At 44.4% G+C, this 19,548-nt stretch overlaps 2 protein-coding genes across 3 annotated transcripts; both read left to right on the forward strand.

Moving 5' to 3' along the window:
- Positions 1–756: 756 nt before the first annotated feature.
- Positions 757–5,243, forward strand: LOC112266193 (von Willebrand factor A domain-containing protein 7-like). Its single transcript, XM_024443646.2, has 7 exons — positions 757–962; positions 1,953–2,198; positions 3,412–3,645; positions 3,831–3,927; positions 4,005–4,139; positions 4,368–4,563; positions 5,039–5,243. Exons 2-7 carry the CDS (start codon positions 1,959–1,961, stop codon positions 5,241–5,243), a joined length of 1,107 nt encoding a protein of 368 aa, XP_024299414.1. The 5' UTR covers positions 757–962; positions 1,953–1,958.
- Positions 5,244–7,121: 1,878 nt separating this feature from the next.
- LOC112265991 (von Willebrand factor A domain-containing protein 7) lies at positions 7,122–14,128 on the forward strand. Of its 2 annotated transcripts, XM_042296376.1 has the most exons (11): positions 7,122–7,161; positions 7,364–7,480; positions 7,567–7,773; positions 8,089–8,221; positions 8,327–8,479; positions 8,586–8,678; positions 8,812–9,092; positions 9,330–9,466; positions 9,696–9,855; positions 10,096–10,417; positions 13,976–14,128. In XM_042296376.1, the coding sequence occupies exons 1-11, from the start codon at positions 7,141–7,143 to the stop codon at positions 14,023–14,025; spliced, it is 1,674 nt and encodes a 557-aa protein (XP_042152310.1). In that variant the 5' UTR covers positions 7,122–7,140; the 3' UTR covers positions 14,026–14,128. The 2 variants fall into 2 exon arrangements, with proteins under 2 accessions (XP_042152310.1, XP_024299267.1); XM_024443499.1 differs by lacking the exon at positions 13,976–14,128 and having other exon boundaries at positions 10,096–10,741.
- Positions 14,129–19,548: the final 5,420 nt, after the last annotated feature.

The raw sequence follows: 19,548 nt of genomic DNA on the forward strand, positions 1-19,548 counted from the left end.
AAAACAACAAAATGGTGCCATCTGTTTTGCTTAATATAAGGAATTTAAAATAATTTATACTTTTACTTTTTATTTTGATACTTAAGTATATTTTAGCAATTACATTTACTTTTGATACTTAAATATATTTAGAACCAAATACTTTTAGACTTTTACTCAAGTAATATTTTACTGGGTGACTTCTACTTGAGTAAATCTCTATTAAGGTATCAATACTTTTACAGAAGTATGACAATTGGGTACTTGTTCCACCACTGTACTGGATATGTTACAGCTAACCTCTCTGTGCCCCATCTCTTCTTAGAACACACAGGCCAACGAGCTGAAGTGCAATGCTGAGTCTCTCGTTGGTTAGCAACTGACCCCCTTTCTTTATAAAGTCATAAGAAAGGATCTACTAGGAGGGAGAGGGTGTGGAGAGGGTGTTTTTCATCATAGAGGCCGGCCCAATGCTTTTCTTCCTGGGATAAAAGAGAGGGAGTTAGGGATTGAGAGAAGGGGGAGGGGGGCCTTCAGTTGAACACTATGGCTGGTAATATATGCAGCCTTATTGTGGAGAGTCAATGCACCGTGCATTAATGGGGGGGGGATACCTTCAGCCTTCCGTTTACCCCCTCAGAAAGACTCAGTGTCAACCAGAATCTCATGCAAGCTGCAACAGCGGCGCCCATCCCATCTATTACTTATTTATGTATTTTCATACCAGAGAGGACATCTTGAGACAAGGCCCAAGAACAAAGGACTGGAAGACTCAATAACGGTGTGATATTCTAAATAACTTTTCTCTGGTTACAGACTGTGGTTGAAGGCTCAGCAGAACTCACATGTGGATTTCCTCTACAGACAGTTGACACAGCATGTCTGACACGTACGCCAATAGTGTCTGAACTCTGGAGATATATCAAACTCACTTATCAAGCAGGAAGTAGAAGGAACAGGATCAAGACAGGTCATGAATTAAGGTGAAAAAATTACTATGCGACGTACATACGTACAGTAATACATTAGATTATCAAATTGAAGATGAGGGCTTTCTTCATCTGATATACACCAAGAAATTATAGTAACTAAAGTAATTATAAGTAACAACTGCTTATGAAATGCAATGCTATTCAATGGTATTTATTTAAATAATTTTAGGTTCATATATCTATGGCTGAAATCCATGGTTACAAGTCAGCACAGGGGACTAAAATTGTTTATCTAATGCAATATGACATGTATGTACAACTTTGTTAACTTTATTACTATGGCAATGATCATACACATTATTAGTTAACTTTGAGTGCGTTTGTAAATTCATTTTGGCTACTCCGGTTTCAGAGAACTCTCCTTTGAGTGTGCAAGAGCGCAGAATAACTGATGAATTTACTAACACGTAACCCCCATTGAATATGACAGGTGTCAGTAAAGGTTGGCAAATTTTTTAAATTAAATTGTTGCTAGCAGCACAGTTACAGTCACTAATGCTCTAGATTGATGAAAACAAGGCTCGTGATAGGACAAGTAGCAAAAGTGGTTGAGGTTAGAGACATGAAACTGATAGTCACTGTGGTGAGTATGCACAACAGAGAATGTGCTAGAAGGCTTCAGAGATTCCAGAACACTGTTCAGTTGGAGGTTTGACATTTGGTGAGGGGTATTTCGGAGACTTCACTGATCAATGCCCCATAAACATGGTGGATAAATGCAAAACGGTTCATGGCCTATTTTGTTCTACTTGGAAAATCTCTGTCACCACAAACAATTGTTTATGTGGCCACAAGGTTCAAGACACACATCCTCCTGTTCTCACAACTAACACAACACACACGGGCACATAACACACATAACACACTGGTTTGCATTTTGTGTAAAGATACAATTATCGAAACAACATACCGAAGACCAAAGTCTAATGGTAATTATATGTTTCAGGTGTAATTTCTTCTTCTCCCCACCCTATTCCCCAGGAACTGATGATGTCACAGAGCAGGGGTCATGGAGGGTCAGGGGTTCGGATGAGGGAGCTGTATGTTCTGCTGTGTGTGGTACTGACTCTACCAGGCTGCAGAGGCTTCCTCCCCAACTTCTGGTCCCGTGTGTTAACCCTGTCCTTGGACTCCTACACACACCAATTCATCACTGAGCAGGGTGTCCTCAACGTCACTCTGGAGACACTGAGCATGGCCAACACACACCAGCACACACAGAAGCAGGTGAGGCTGTGGTCTGTGTGTGTAAACACAGATAATCACATTGCAGTACTGTGTTCCATCTTAAGAGTGTTTAATCCAGCTCCAGGTAATGCATGGAAGGCTGTCTATAGACACAAACATGTCTATAGACACCATGATGATGATGATGACTGCTGTCAGTATCACGACCAGCATTGTTTTATTGCTGCTTTTGGGAAATGTTGCTTTGGCTGCCTAGTAGCCTAGTGGTTAGAGCTTTGGACTAGTAACTAGAAGGTTGCAAGATCTAATCCCTGAGCTGACAAGATAAAAATCTGTCATTCTGCCCCTGAACAAGGCAGTTAACCCACTCTGTCATGTATGTAGGTGGCTGGGAAGTCAGGCGCAGGAGAATCAAATTCGGTACAAATGGGAGTATTTTAATAACTTAAAACACAAACTCCTAAACCAAAGTCCACAATAAAATAAATGTGGGTACAAGAACCCGTCGCACACCAATCCATAAAACATGAACATAACAACAAACAATCTCTGACAAGGACAGGAGGGGAAACAGAGGGTTAAATACACAACACTTAATGAATGGGATTGGAACCAGGTGTGTAAAACAAGACAATACCAATGGAAAATGAAACATAGATCAATGATGGCTAGAAGACCGGTGACGCCGAGCACAAGCCCGAACAAGGAGAGGCATTGACTTCGGAAGAAGTCGTGACAATATATCAATTTTCAGAAATGTTGGTAAATTAGCTTTTATTGTTTAAAGAAATTATGAAAGAGATTGGTGTGTTTTTCACTGTCTAATCATGGCATGGGGTTGTTCAATAGTACCACATTTTGAGTCATAATACCCATAAAACCTAGCGTTCAAACAGGAAAATTATTCCAATCGTTTTTTCCCAGAATTTTCCCCATAGCGGATTTTAGAAAAACTTAAAACAAGGTCTGTGTTTCGTGTAGGCTTAGTCTGGCGTGATGTTTTGTTAACCATGTAAATCTCTCTCAGACAACATGACTTTTATTAATACTCAAATTCGAAAATACCAATTAGCATCAAAGTAGATATCATGGAAGACTACAAATCCTTGCAAGCTCCTTTACGCCATCTGGTTTCATTTCAGAGAAACAAATAACATGATGGCTGGAGTGGAATTAGTGGATGACAATGATGATGATGATTATGAATAAACTCAGTTGCTGGATGATGATGATGATGTTGACGGTCTCACAGGCAGGTCTGGGTCGGGGGTTCTGGCATGCAGTGGGGGAGGTGGTGCATTCCAATGCGGCCATGGACTTCCTGAGCTCTACACGGTCCGACCCAGTCTACCACTTTGACTCGGAGCGCGTGGAGGAATCTATGGCGATGCTCCGGCAGTTCTGGGCCCAAACCCTGCTCTCTGCACGAGCCAAAGAGTACCAGGGGGCGAGACACAGTCTGGGACAGCTGCTACACTCATTGCAGGTACAATAGGCAAAACACACGATACTCTGTAAGATAGCACATCATGTCAAATGTAAATATCACTCATCCAATAATAATTGGCGTTGTGGCAATTTGAATATGCAATGAGCCTTTTACATGAGAATGACAGGAGAGGTCCCCAGTGTCTGACCTGCAGGACGCTGACTGTCTGTCTCTGTGAACAGGATTTCTACAGCCATAGTAACTGGGTGGAGATGGGTCAGCACTCAATATACCTCCACCTGCTGCAGCCTGGGCAGCCAGCCTTCCCTGTAGCCACAGGTACAGTTAAAACACATTGTGGGTTAAATTAACGAGATCTGTGTTCATAGTTCTCTTTGTCTATCTGTCCTCCCCAGAGGACACTCCTACCTGTATGGAGTGTCACAGCGCTACCTGCAGAGATAACCTCCTGCCCAGACTGACCCAAAGTCAGCAGTACCCTCTACTGCTCACCACTGGGTACTTCAGCACCTACCCACCCAAACCACAAGGTACGGAGGCCTAGCTATTTTCATTCCTGTGTAGATTGAAGAACTAACATCTGAGCCAGATACAGTATATTGATTCAGTTATTTGTAATCTTAAAAAAAAAAAATTGAAATACTTCAAACGTCTGCAAGCTTCAACATGAGTGTGGTTTCCATTTGAAAAAATCTCTGTCACACTTTTTAATAACTTTATCTTTGATGAAGAATCATTATAAATACTGTGTTTTTCAGGGAAGTGTAGTCACGGGGGTGTACTGGACAGCAGTCGTCACCAGGGGGCCAAGGGGGGCATCAATAAGGACAGCACCTCCCCCCTCTTCTCCCCCCATCACTACCTCCATGTGGAGGCTGCCCGCCTCGCTACCACGGCAACCCTTACTGTGCTCAGAGACCTCCGAGACAGTGTGGGCAACATCAGCTTCCTCAGGTGGGGTCTATGTAGCCTTCATTATGATGTTAAATACACTTTTTTAAATAAAGTTTGATATGATTACATTTTAACTTGATCTATAGACAATCCATTTGTGCTGATATTCTAAACATGGTAAAAATGGTACACAGAACGTATCATACAATGTGTTGTAACTACTCGTGCTACTGTGTTTCCTGTTCTTGGCTGTACTATCCTGAGGGCAGACTGTTTCCTTCTGTTGGCTGTACTATCCTGAGGGCAGACTGTTTCCTTCTGTTGGCTGTACTATTCTGAGGGCAGACTGTTTCCTTCTGTTGGCTGTACTATCCTGAGGGCAGACTGTTTCCTTCTGTTGGCTGTACTATCCTGAGGGCAGACTGTTTCCTTCTGTTGGCTGTACTATTCTGAGGGCAGACTGTTTCCTTCTGTTGGCTGTACTATTCTGAGGGCAGACTGTTTCCTTCTGTTGGCTGTACTATTCTGAGGGCAGACTCTTCAGTGTGAAGCAGCCTCCAGCGCTGGTGTTTGTCATGGACACCACAGGCAGCATGTTTGAGGAGATCACCGCAGCCCGCCTCCGTGCCCACTCTATCATCCAGGCCCGCGCCAACACTCCCGAACAGCCTGGCACCTTCCTGCTGGTGCCCTTCCATGACCCAGGTGAGGGAGAGGGCATGACCAGGCCAGGGTGTTAGTTGACAGGGTTAGGGTCAGGGCCAAACCATGGAACCTTAAATGTTACCTGTGCCAAAAGTGTGTTACAGGCTAAACTCCTTTCTTCAGTTTTGGGGCACCATTTTACGTGTAATTGTCTACAAGAATATCAAACCTATATGACAGGCATTATGCTAATGTTATAGCTGCAATATACAAGTTGTTAGTTTAGTTCATTAGGTTCTTCATTAGCTACTGCACGTGGAGAAGCTCCTCTTCCTGGGGTCCACATAAAACTATATTACATGAAAAAAAACATATGTATACAGTGCATTCGGAAGGTATTCAGACCCCTTGACTTTTTCCTCATTGTTAGGTTACAGCCTTATTCTAAAATTGATTAAATCGTTTTCCCCCCTCATCAATCTACACACAATACCCCATAATGACAAAGCCAAAACTGTTTTTTATACATTTTTGCAAATGTTTTAAAAATGTACATAAGTATTAGGACCCTCAGTACCTTGTTGAAGCACCTTTGGCAGCGATTACAGCCTCAAGTCTTCTTGGGTATGACGCTACAAGCTTGACACACCTGTATTTGAGGAGTTTCTTCCATTCTTCTCTGCAGATCCTCTCAAGCTCTGTCAGGTTAAATGGGGAGCGTCCCTGCACAGCTATTTTCAGGTCTCTCCAGAGATGTTAGATCGGGTTCAAGTCCAGACGCTGGCTGGGCCACTCAAGGACATTTAGAGACTTGCACCAAAGCCACTACTGCATTGTCTTGGCTGTGTGCTTAGGGTCGTTGTCTTGTTAGAAGGTGAACCTTTGCCCCAGTCTGAGATCCTGAGTGCTCTGGAGCAGGTTTTCATCGAGGATCTCTCTGTATTTTGCTCCGTTCATCTTTCCCTCGATCCTGACTAGTCTCCCAATCCCTGCCACTGAATAAAGCATGATGCTGCCACCACCATGCTTCACCGTAGGGATGGTGCCAGGTTTCCTCCAGACGTGACACTTGGCATTCAGGCCAAAGAGTTCAATCTTGGTTTCATCAGATCAGAGAATCTTGTTTCTCATGGTCTGAGAATCTTTCCAAGCGGGCTGTCATGTGCCTTTTAGGAGTGGCTTCTGTCTGGCCACTACCATAAAGGCCTGATTGGTGGAGTGCTGCAGAGATGGTTGTCCTTCTGGAAGGTTCACCCATCTCTAGAGAAAAACTCTAGAGTTCTGTCAGAATGACAATCGGGTTCTTGGTCACCTCCCTGACCAAGGCCCTTCTCCCCCGATTGCTCAGTTTGGCCAGGCGGCAAGCTCTAAATAGAGTCTTGGTGGTTCCAAACTTCTTCCATTTAAGAAAGGAGGTCACTGTGTTCTTGGGGACCTTCAATGCTGCAGAAATGTTTTGGTACCCTTCCCCAGATCTGTGCCTCAACACAATCCTGTCTCTGAGCTCAACGGAGAATTCCTTCGACATCATGGCTTGGTTTTTGCTCTGACATGCACTGTCAACTGTGGGACCTTATATAGACAGGTGTGTGCCTTTCCAAATCATGTCCAATCAATTGAATTTACCACAGGTGGACTCCAATCAAGTTGTAGAATCATCTCAAGGATGATCAATGGAAACAGGATGCATCTGGGCTCAATTTTGAGTTTAATAGCAAAGGGTCTGAATACTTATATAAATAAGGTATATGTGTTTTTTATTTTTTATAAATTTGCACAAAAAAACTCAAACCTGTGTTCGCTTTATCATTATGGGGTATTGTGTGTAGATTGATGAGGAAAAAAATCATTTAATCAATTTTAGAATAAAGCTGTATTTATTTATTTTTAAGTTAAGGGGTCTGAATACTTTCCAAATGCACTGTATATATAATTATATTGCGGTGATACCAGTGTAACTCACGCAGTGTGGGTGGAGGAGATGAACCTGAGATGTGTCTTTCTGCCATACAGGTAACACAGAGAGTAGCTACAGCTGATTTGACATCAAATTATTATCTTTTAATAACAGCATAGGATAACATACAGTAAACAGAACATCAATTGTACATAGCAACAGCCAAATCATCATTTTCAGAGGATTTCATATTTTAGCAGTTTTTTACCCTCTCTTTGTTGATAGTCTTATGTACATTCATGTACCTGTGTGTTACAGCTGGCCCTCACTCATAGCCCACCCCTGTCAGAGATATTTGTATTCACTGATGCCTCCCCTAAAGACGCTCACCTGTACAATGCTGTGAGGGCTCTTATACTAGAGAAACAATGCAAGGTAACACTTTTTGTTTTAGTGATCAAAATGATAAATGATAACAAAGGATCCCAGATAAACAATCCAATCCCTTCTGGCTCCACCAGATGACCTTCCTCCTGACTGAAGACCCCAGTCACAAGATGAAGGTCAGCAGGAGGAAGAGGAGGAGGAGGAGGGAGACTCTGTCCCCTGACCGTTTCGCTCTCTACTCCTCCCTGTCCTCTGTTTCCGGGGGACTGACTGTCTTCACCACTAACTCAGACATCCACCGTGTCTCTGCCATAGTTGAGGACAACACAGCTGCAGATAAGGTACTGCAACAAGGCAAAATGCTCACTGTGGTAGAGTACAATCATTATCTACAGAGGTACACCTGCCCATACTGATCCACTATTTGTTTGAAATTAATAGGTTTTGTTACTATATGATACAATGCTAAATAAAATAGTTTCTTAGAATGGTACTTCTCTCCTTATTCTTTTCAGGCAGGAGACCCGTCATTGGTATTATCCCTAGGCAGATGAGTTGCCTCCCACATGTTGCCCTAGGTCTGGGATTTGGTAGACTACAATACGTCATTTGGGAAACACTGCCCTCACGCCAAAGCCTTCTGTCTCCCTCTGTAGGTGACTCTGCTACATGCAGAGAGTGATAGTGACTCCAACTTATCCCACTCCTTCAGTGTGGACAATTCAGTGAAGTACGTGACCCTTCATCTCACTGGAGACCTCAGACAATGTGTCCTCAGCAGCCCAACTGGTACGACTACACATTTCACACACTGACATGTAGATACACACATGGACGACAGCCTTTTCTGTATGACATCTTCCTTCTCTCATTGTCTCCCTCCACCCCTCCCAGATCGTACTCAGTCTCTGTTGAATCAGCAGGGTCCCCTGGCAGAGTGTGAGCAGTTTCAGGGTCTGTACAGGATCAGCCTACTGTCCCCTATAGAGCCAGGCCAGTGGCACCTCAACACCATTGCTGATGGTCACGTCACCTTTAATGCCATAGGTACCCCGTCTGTCACTATACTACACACAGTACCTGTTCCCACAGAGTAATCATGAGCAAAACTCGAGTAGGCCGACTGATAACAGAGTAATACCTGTCTCCAAAGCTGACAGCAATGTGGACTTCCTGTATTACTTTGCTGTGGAGGCCAATGGAACGCATCCAGGCCTGGCTAAAGTGGAGGGGAGTCCAATCGCAGGTGAGGGGAGTGTGGTTTTTGGCTAGAATACAGTATATATTTATTTATCCTTCATTTGTCTAGCCTATACGCTTCATGACAAAAAAATCATGATCACATCTATTCATCCATTTGCTGTTTCATGTCCGTTCAGGTGTCCCAACCTTTCTAGTGCTGGCTGTCACAGGTCTATCGCCCAATGAGAAGGCCTCTTTCAGTCACGTGACCCTGCTGGGAGCCAATGGGGAGAGCCTCCAGAAAGTGTGGCTAAACTCGTCCTCTTCATCTGCGTCCTCTGGAGAGGAGCTGGTTGGCTGGATGGCCTCTGTTCCCAGGGTGCCTTTCTGTGTCCGTCTATCCGGCAGAGACGGGGGAGGGAACCGCCTGGAACGCGTCTCCACGGAGATGATCCAGCACACACACATTAAGATACAGGTACAACAACAACAGCAACAAACAGCCAACTGATACTGTACAGCCCAACATCTGGACATCATGGACAATAAGGCCGAGCACAATGCTACACTGTGCATAACAGAACACACCACAAAAATCAGTTGTCAAGCAGAACATTACAAATAACAAGACAGTCTAGCACAACACAGCCATGAACACAATAGAAGAAAGAGTAAGACATTATGCACCTTCTCCCTCCCTCCCTCCCTCCCTCAGGTCCTGTCTATCCCACGTCTGGTTCCTGGCCACAGTACGACAGTATTTTTTGATGTTCAGAACCACGGCCCTGCCCGAAACCTCACCCTGATCGCTGACGATGACCGGGGATATCTCTCTCAGAGAGGACCACACAGGTAGACAGGGCAAAACGGACCAACAATGTCAAACTGTCACAAAATGGCTAATTATTATAATAATGAATCATTTATTACACTTTTATAGCACTTTGCATTACAGACAGAATCGCAAAGCTCTTGTTAAGCAAAATAAACAACAATTAATTAAAAAATATATACTGTATAGCAGATAGTAATCACTGCTCCCTACTCTGTTATTTCTCATTCTAAAATGTTTTTCTCTCAGCCTCTCTGTGGGGGAGAGAGGGTCAGTGAGGGGGGAGGTGGAGCTCCAAACTCCTAAGGGGGCTGAGGCAGGAGGGGCTGTCACTATGACTCTGACAGTGCGAGTGCTGGACTCCCTGGACTCCAACTACGCAGTGTTGCACCTGACTGTGGTTCCTCCGGTGAGACCCATACACTGAGACAACCGAGCTTCTACCATGAGTACTATACATACATACTGTAGAAACAAGGCCTTTGAATCTCAGCTTTGGAGATCAGAAGCTCACTGGAATCAAGCATTCAAAATACATAGGGAAATGTCTATTTAATATACACATACTAATCACCTTGCCCACCCCTCTTTATGTCATCATTTCCTGTGTAGTATCCCTGATATCACATCCTGTCCCCTTCTCCCCCAGGATCCTGACATGTCTCCCCCATCATGTTCCATCATGCGAGTAGAACACACCTGCCCAGGCCCGACTCAGTGCACAGGAGTCAGATGGACTGTCTCTCTGGCTGTGACAGACAGGGGGTGCTCTGGCCTGGCTTCCCTCCAGCTCTCCCAGGGTCAGGGCATTCTCACCCTGCTCCACAGCCCCACAGACCCCCTAGGGGACAGCCTGGAGGAGAACCAGCCCACCCCCAAGCACAAACCTCAGAACCAGAGAGACAGGGAGAGGACAAGCCCAGCACATGGGGAGAATGGCTATGCTGAACTGGATCCCAGGCTGGTACAAGGTAACCCTCCTCTGAACGTGGCCCAGTGGACAGGTAGATTGCCCAAGCCTCTGTGGGTGAGGTACACCTCCCCCTGCTGCTCCCCCCAGGCGGAGCTCCTGGTGTGGGACGGGGCCGGAAATACGAGGCGCTGCCATCTGACCGCCAGCCAGCAGAGGGGTATACGGGAGAGGAGTGGAGTGTCAGACAGTGCTGGAGAGATGCCGCTGCAAAGTTGCTTCCTGTTGTTTTCATTGTTGAGTTTGATTTGGACTGTTCCACTGTTGGTTGATGTGGGATCATTTCTCTATGTCAAATAACCTTAAAGATGTTCTGTAACCAAAAGGCTTCTGTTTTTAATGGGCCACTAGAAGCACACTTTAGACTTCAGTTCCTCACCTAAACCTTTCACTGGAAAGCAGACAATGATGAATTAAGTTGATTTTTAAATAGTACTTTCTTGACATTGTGTCATACAAACCCTTATCCTTGTTGCCATTTGTTTTTGTTAATATATTTTTTTATTACCCCTTTTCCTTCCCAATTGGTAGTTACAGTCTTGTCCCATCGCTGACTCCCGAACAGACTGTTTACACCACTACAGGTGTTAGAGACAAATAAATGCTGTGTCCTTTTTACCTTTTATTTAACTAGGCAAGTCAGTTAAGAAAACATTCTTATTTACAATGACGGCCTACCCTGGCCAAACACTAACCCAGACGAAACTGGGCCAATTGTGCCCTGCCCTATGGTACTCCCAATCACGGCCGGTTGTGACACAGCCTGAAATCAAACCAGGGTCTGTAGTGACGCATCTAACACTGAGATGCAGTGCCTTAGACCGCTGCACCAGACTTGAATTACCCGTGAATGTAGTTCACCCAGTCCGAACCATTCACGGTGGTGTTCAAATCAAATCACCTGTGTGCACCTACATTGTAAACTTTCATTCAAAGGCTAGGATGTAGCAACCTCATGCTGGGTATAGGGAAACATTTAGTATCATGTAGTAGTTTAAACCTATCCATGTTACATTGAACTGGGTGAATGGAATATGAATGACAGTCATCCAATATGCTGTAATAAAAATAAGGCCATGCTCATGAAAAAGAAGTCCACCCTCATCTTAAACGGCATCGACTGCCACTGGTCAACATGTTGTTGTTCTTTAACTTGCACTCATGCACACACGCATGGGCACACACCACACACCATACACCACACACCACACACCACACACCACACACATAAATCATTACCATGGACAGTCACGTCATATTTAGATTACATTGATTAGACTAAATAGTTTTTGGTACATTTTAGTTGTCACTGTATTCGACTAAGCATACTGTAGGTGATTAGATGATGTTGAAATGTGCTGGAATAGTGGAGGCAGCGGCTGTTTTCTTTGCCACTTGCTGTAACAGGTTGTAAGTGATAGTTGTTTAGTAGTCCCAACATTTCGGAAACATGAACTCGCTTGACCATGTTGTTGGTCATGTAACTGTTTGTTACATGCAATATGTTTTGTGGACTTCACTGGACAGATGTTGCTCTTGGGTTTTGTAATGAAAGAAATGTGTGGTTGAATTTATTCTGCCACTGTGTCTTCGTATTGTCTCGGCCTTTAGGCCTGTGTATCACAGTGGCAAGGCATATGAACAGGTTATAGAGCAAACAATGCAATTATCACAACGCATAGATTGTTCTGTGTCTTTTTTTCCTGGCTTGACTTCCCTGGTGATTTTACCCAGGCACAGCTACTGTTTAACAGTCACACAAAACTTCTCCAGCCCTGGAACAGAACGATAAATCCTCCTCCATGGAGCTACTTCCTGATGCTAACCACTCCTTCAATGATATGCTGAAACGTTGATTTGTGGTTTCAAGTGTATCTTGCAGCTAATGTAACAGTAAAATAACAATTAACAGGATTTGTTTTTACAACATCAACCACAACAACAAAAGCAGAAAGTCTACCATTTGTAAATTACTAGGTTTTTATAGAGCACAAATTCATACAGATATTTCTTTGGTGTTCAGAAATGTATACAGATCAACTACTTCGTTAACTGAAATACAAAGCCCTTATCGCTCAGAATATGAGCTAGCACTTGGAAGACCAGAAATCAACACTGTTAGATAATACTTGGCAAGTGGAGTATAAAACTGTAAATGATATGCACCTCATCTCTCTCCACTTCTGAAAATTACTTTTTAATGAATCATTGGTCACCCTCTTCCTCTTGATTTTGAGCTGAAATAACATGTGGCTTGTTTACTTTACTCTGACCAAACATAACACCTAGTGTAGCAAGAGGTTATAAGATGGACTCTTACCTACTACTCTCCTCCATACTAAGTTGGAATGATCCATAATGGCAATGAAAGGCCCAATCACACCCCTCTTGAACAGGACAGCGAGTATTAAGATGAATTTAACAGATACCATTTTTTATTTGACCTTTTTTCGGTTACTAGTCCAACGCTCTAAACACTAGGCTACCTGCCGCCCAAATGATGCCTTTCACTATGTACATGTTGGCCAGGTTCTTCTTTGGAACTGGATAGAAAGTTCACATGTGTGAACATACTACATGCTGTCAGTGGAGACTGCTGAGGGAAGGACAGCTCATAATAATGGTCAGAATGGTTTTTCTTGTGTTTGATACCATTCCATTCATTCCATTATACTCCATTCCAGCCATTATTATGAATCGTTCTCCCCTCAGTGGCTTCCACTGCATGCGGTAGTATATCTCCAGCCAATTCAATTGTAAATGATATTGGGAAATGTACCTGTGCCTTACCGTCCATTCCTTACTCAACAAATGCAACTTAGTCACTTGGGCTCCTGAGTGATGCAGCTGTCTAAGGCACTGCATCTCAGTGCTAGACATTTCAAATCTGACGGCTTGTATAGCCATACCTTTAGCTCTCTGTTGCACTGTCTTGGCACACATATTTTGTCTTACCATGTTAATGATTGTAATGTTCACTTGTTACTCTCACAGCCGTATCCATTACATATCGATTACAATTCAGATTTCGATTGACGTCCCGCCAGAATTCAATTCCCTCAGGGTGGTTCAACCATTCTGGCATCACAGCCTCTTGTTTGCCACTGCTGTTGTACAAATAGACAATGACACCATCTATCATTACTGAATGGACGAGTTTTGGATTCAAGATCCATTGGGTTGCGATGCAATGAAGAGGAGGGGCTGGAAGACAACATTTGAAGTTATCGTTTCTGTAGCCTGTTTCAATAGAAAACATTAAGACAACATTGTGTAGTCGTTGTGTTTGCTGGGTTTAGCCTTTAAACAAAAGTATACCAAGTAAAACTGCATTTGGTTTGTTGTACTATGATACAACTTGGTGAGACAAGAATTCCAAAAGCATAACTCAAATAATGAATAAACCTAGGATGGAGAATTGCATTAATGAATTTACAATTGTGGTTATCATATTGCCAATAATATATTCTTGTTGGTGTATTCATGAACACAGCTTATGAGCTGAAGTGTAACAGGAAGTTGGCTTGAGTCAAATATCCCACTTCTGATGTTTTTTTAGGGCTCTGGAGTGTTGCAGCGGTTCGATTCTGGAGTGGTGCAGCGGTTTGATTCTGGAGTGGTGCAGCGGTTTGATTCTGGAGTGGTGCAGCGGTTTGATTCTGGAGTGGTGCAGCGGTTTGATTCTGGAGTGGTGCAGCGGTTTGATTCTGGAGTGGTGGTTCGATTCTGGAGTGGTGCAGCGGTTCGATTCTGGAGTGTTGCAGCGGTTCGATTCTGGAGTGGTGCAGCGGTTCGATTCTGGAGTGGTGCAGCGGTTCGATTCTGGAGTGGTTATATTCTGGAGTGGTGCAGCGGTTCGATTCTGGAGTGGTGCAGCGGTTCGATTCTGGAGTGGTGCAGCGGTTCGATTCTGGAGTGGTGCAGCGGTTCGATTCTGGAGTGGTGCAGCGGTTCGATTCTGGAGTGGTGCAGCGGTTCGATTCTGGAGTGGTGCAGCGGTTCGATTCTGGAGTGGTGCAGCGGTTCGATTCTGGAGTGTTGCAGCGGTTCGATTCTGGAGTGGTGCAGCGGTTCGATTCTGGAGTGTTGCAGCGGTTCGATTCTGGAGTGGTGCAGCGGTTCGATTCTGGAGTGTTGCAGCGGTTCGATTCTGGAGTGGTGCAGCGGTTCGATTCTGGAGTGGTGCAGCGGTTCGATTCTGGAGTGTTGCAGCTGGAGTGGTGGTTCGATTCTGGAGTGGTGCAGCGGTTCGATTCTGGAGTGGTGCAGCGGCAGATTCTGGAGTGGTGCAGCGGTTCGATTCTGGAGTGGTGCAGCGGTTCGATTCTGGAGATTCTGGAGTGGTGCAGATTCTGGAGTGGTGCAGCGGTTCGATTCTGGAGTGGTGCAGCGGTTCGATTCTGGAGTGGTGCAGCGGTTATATTCTGGAGTGGTGCAGCGGTTCGATTCTGGAGTGGTGCAGCGGTTCGATTCTGGATGCAGCGGTTCGATTCTGTGCAGTGGTTGATTCTGGAGTGGTGCAGCGGTTCGATTCTGGAGTGGTGCAGCGGATCGATTCTGGAGTGGTGCAGCGGATCGATTCTGGAGTGGTGCAAAGCTAGTGAGGGAGATGTGAGTCTCAAGCTTCAGAGATGTTTGCAATTCGTTCCAGTCATGGGCAGCAAAGAACTGGAAGGAAAGACGACCATAGGAGGAATTGGCTTTGGGGGTGACCAGTGAGATATATCTGCTGGAGCGTGTGCTACGATGGTGACCAGTGAGCTGAGATAAGGCGGGGCTTTACCTAGCAGAGACTTGTAGATAACCTGTAGCCAGTGGATTTGGCGACGAGTATGAAGCGAGGGCCAACCAACGAGAGCGTACAGGTCGCAATGGTGGGTAGTTTATGGGGCTTTGGTGACAAAACAAATGGCACTGTGATAGACTGCATCCAGTTTGTTGAGTAGAGTGTTGGAGGCTATTTTATAGATGACATCACCGAAGTCGAGGATCGGTAGGATGGTCAGTTTTACGAGGGTATGTTTGGCAGCATGAGTGAAGGATGCTTTGTTGCGATATAGGAAGCCGATTGTAGATTTAATTTTGGATTGCTTAATGTGAGTCTGGAAGGAGAGTTTACAGTCTAACCAGACACCCAGGTATTTGTAGTTGTCCACGTATTCTAAGTCAGAGTCGTCCAGAGTAGTGATGCTGGATGGGCGAGCAGGTGCGGGCAGCGATCGATTGAAAAGCATGCATTTAGTTTTACTTGCGTTTAAGAGCAGTTGGAGGCCACGGAAGAAGAGTTGTAAACAACAGGTGTAGATTTACAGTGAAATGCTTACTTACTGTGCTGTTTACTACGCAAGCCAAATGTCAGAAGTCAAAATCAAGCTGGTGGAAGCACTTAATGGCAATGTCCATGCAAAAAAAGATTATATCCATGATAAGTCCTCTAACTAACTCTATGGGATGGGTGGCAGGTAGCCTTGGGGTTAAGAACATTAGGCCAGTAACTGAAAAGTTGCTGGATTGAATCCCTGAGCCGACAAAGCGACACAAAACTGTCAATGAGCCCTTGAGCAAGGCACTAAATGACTCAAATGTAATTGAAAATAAGAAACTTGGCTGCCAAGCTATATCTGGTTTTGAGTTTAATTTGGACTGTTCTACTGTAGGTCAGCATGCGTGGCATATAGACACAACTCAAGCTCTGCTGTGAGACCAGTAAAAGACATCGAACTCAAGCAACCACTGGAAACCACTCAACCTAGCACTGGAAACCACTCAACCTAGCACTGGAAACCACTCAACCTAGCACTGGAAACCACTCAACCTAGCACTGGAAACCACTCAACCTAGCACTGGAAACCACTCAACCTAGCACTGGAAACCACTCAACCTAGCACTGGAAACCACTCAACCTAGCACTGGAAATCCCTTTGACAAGACACACACGATTGGGGACCAGTGCAGGTTAAACACATCTCGTGCACAAACATAAACATTTCACTTTGTGGATTAACTTACCAAAATACCTTTGTGTTCATCATGGACCACAAAGTACATTTTCGTTAAATTTCTCATAGGAAAACCACTGTTTTCCACTGACTCCGCCTAGGAGAGGGTTAAAAATCAGTGAATGTTTCTGTCTGAATTACAGCTGTAACGACACTTTGGGAATAATTAAACTTGGTTAAGCTTCTCTAGTGTCCGTGAGTTGTTTACTCTGAGAAATTAGAACCTAACAGAGGTTTGTTTGTTTTGTGACACTTTCTCTCGCAGCTCTTTTTCCCATCCTTCAGTCCTATGTTGGTTTCTGCCTCACTCACAATGCTTTCTGCCTCACTCACAATGCTTTCTGCCTCACTCACAATGCTTTCTGCCTCACTCACAATGCTTTCTGCCTCACTCACAATGCTTTCTGCCTATTCCCTCACTGTACTGTTGCCACTTTGGACCTACTATGTATGACCTGCCTGCCTCCTGGTCCCTTCCATTAAACACCTTCAGCTCTGTCTCCTATTGTGTTCATTACAGTATGACATGTTTTTACAAGTCTGGTTTAAGCCTCTGTCTTGTCATAGGCTGAGGATAAAAGCACATCAACCAAGCCACTGGTTATAGCAAATGAGCTCCTTCCTCTCGGTTGACGCAAAACAGTGAATTGTGGCCTGCAGTACCTGGACTGGGTCATGCCGTGGTCAGACTTGGGAGTCACAGTGGAGGTCTCTGACTGCTCCTCTCTTCCACAACAGACCAACACAGACTAAAACAGAGAGCCAATCACTGTTAAGATACTGTTCCTCCAGAAGCTGGATCGGGTCTTGAACTGTGGACATACATGAAGACAGTTCAAAGTGTCAGTCATTTAAAAATGACGTTCCAAATGAACAGGTTACATTTTCCTCATACTGTAGGTAACAGTTCATTCCTTGCGGTTTGGCCCTGTCCGGGGGTGTCCTCTGATGGGGCCACAGTGTCTCCTGACCCCTCCTGTCTCAGCCTCCAGTATTTATGCTGCAGTAGTTTATGTGTCGGGGGGCTAGGGTCAGTTTGTTATATCTGGAGTACTTCTCCTGTCCTAGTCGGTGTCCTGTGTGAATTTAAGTGTGCTTTCTCTAATTCTCTCTTTCTCTCTTTCTTTCTCTCTCTCGAAGGACCTGAGTCCTAGGACCATGCTCCAGGACTACCTGAAATGATGACTCCTTGCTGTCCCCAGTCCACCTGGCCGTGCTGCTGCTCCAGTTTCAACTCTTCTGCCTTATTATTATTCGACCATGCTGGTCATTTATGAACATTTGAACATCTTGGCCATGTTCTGTTATAATCTCCACCCGGCACAGCCAGAAGAGGATTGGCCACCCCACATAGCCTGGTTCCTCTCTAGGTTTCTTCCTAGGTTTTGGCCTTTCTAGGGAGTTTTTCCTAGCCAACGTGCTTCTACACCTGCATTGCTTGCTGTTTAGGGTTTTAGGCTGGGTTTCTGTACAACACTTTGAGATATCAGCTGATGTGCGAAGGGCTATATAAATAAATTTGATTTGATTTTTGATTTGATTCCTTAACAAATGGAAAGATGACACAAATGAATGTTCCCTTATCCCGGGTTACTGTGATGTTCCTGGCTACACCACTGTGGAGCAGCTGTACCTCTGGGTGTCCTGGGATCCCTGTGGGACACTCGGGCTCTTCCTCAGCTGGTACGAACCATCTCCGTTGGGCTGCACCTCTCCACTGCTCACCCTGTCCACCAGGGGAAGACCCTGTGCGCCCAGCCACTCCACCTGCACTGCCTGCGGGTAGAACCCTGTCACATACCCTCCAAGGTGGAGGTCATCTGTAGGCCTCTTCAATCAATAACACACACAGGAGGGACTGCGAGAACGCCAGGCGTAGTCAAGCCACCTCAACGTTCATAGTGTTGTCAACATTGTCTCTACCACTGATGTAATTTTCATTTCAAGACTAAACTTTGTCTACCTTTTATTTGTTGTGGATCCAAGGTGCGTATTTAAATGGTCTTTAGCCTTTCGATGCACTTGTAGTAAAGGCTCTCCAGATCAAATGCCCCGTTGGCTCTGCACTTCATGAAGTGGACAGCTTGAAGGACTGCAGCTGCCCAGGTCTGCCCAGAATTGTCAGGGGTGTATATGGAGGTGTAAATACATACAGTTCATTATTCTTCAATGAAATTGAAATAGAAAAAAATCGACATCCTGTTGTTTAACTTGTTATTTTGTAAATAAATTATCAAGATTATAATCTAATGGGTATACAAAGACATTGAGTCGACAGCACTCACCTGTAAGGTTATCATGCTGCCCAATCGTAGTCCAGGTGTATCCCAAAAACCTGTGAATGATTTTGGAGACAAAGTTCATTCCCCTCCAACGAGAGAGACCCTCGTTGCTGCTGAGCCAATCAGCTATTGGGGCGTCAGCGTCCATGTGCATGATGCTACTGTCATACTGGAGGATGGTTCTCTCATCTACACTCCACGACCCCATGAACTCTGGCAGACCTGCCACACCCTCTGACCCTATGTGATGTAGGTGGAGGACCTGAGCATCTGCATAACAACAGAACATGCAGAGAGAAAATGTAATTATAAATATGTTAAGCAAAGATATGGTTAATGTGATTAATATAAAGAATACATGTGCCATGTAAATGTCCTTAAATTCACCCACCTGCATATGGTATGATATGGTATGGTATGATATGGTATGATATGGTATGATATGGTATGGTATGGTATGGTATGATATGGTATGGTATGATATGGTATGGTATGGTATGATATGGTATGGTATGATATGACATTTTATGGTATGGTATGATATGATATGGTATCATATGACATTTTATGGTATGGTATGATATGGTATGATATGGTATGGTATGATAAGGTATGGTATGGTATGATATGGTATAGTATGTTATGATATAGTATGGTATGGTATGATATGGTATGATATGGTATGATAAGGTATGGTATGATATGATATGGTATAGTATGTTATGATATAGTATGGTATGGTATGGTATGGTATGGTATGGTATGGTATGGTATGATATGGTATGGTATGGTATGATATGGTATGATAAGGTATGGTATGGTATGGTGTGGCTGCAAAGCAGAGCCCAAAT

Source organism: Oncorhynchus tshawytscha, linkage group LG13, assembly GCF_018296145.1.
Source record: "Oncorhynchus tshawytscha isolate Ot180627B linkage group LG13, Otsh_v2.0, whole genome shotgun sequence".
NCBI classification, from domain to species: Eukaryota; Metazoa; Chordata; class Actinopteri; order Salmoniformes; family Salmonidae; genus Oncorhynchus; species Oncorhynchus tshawytscha.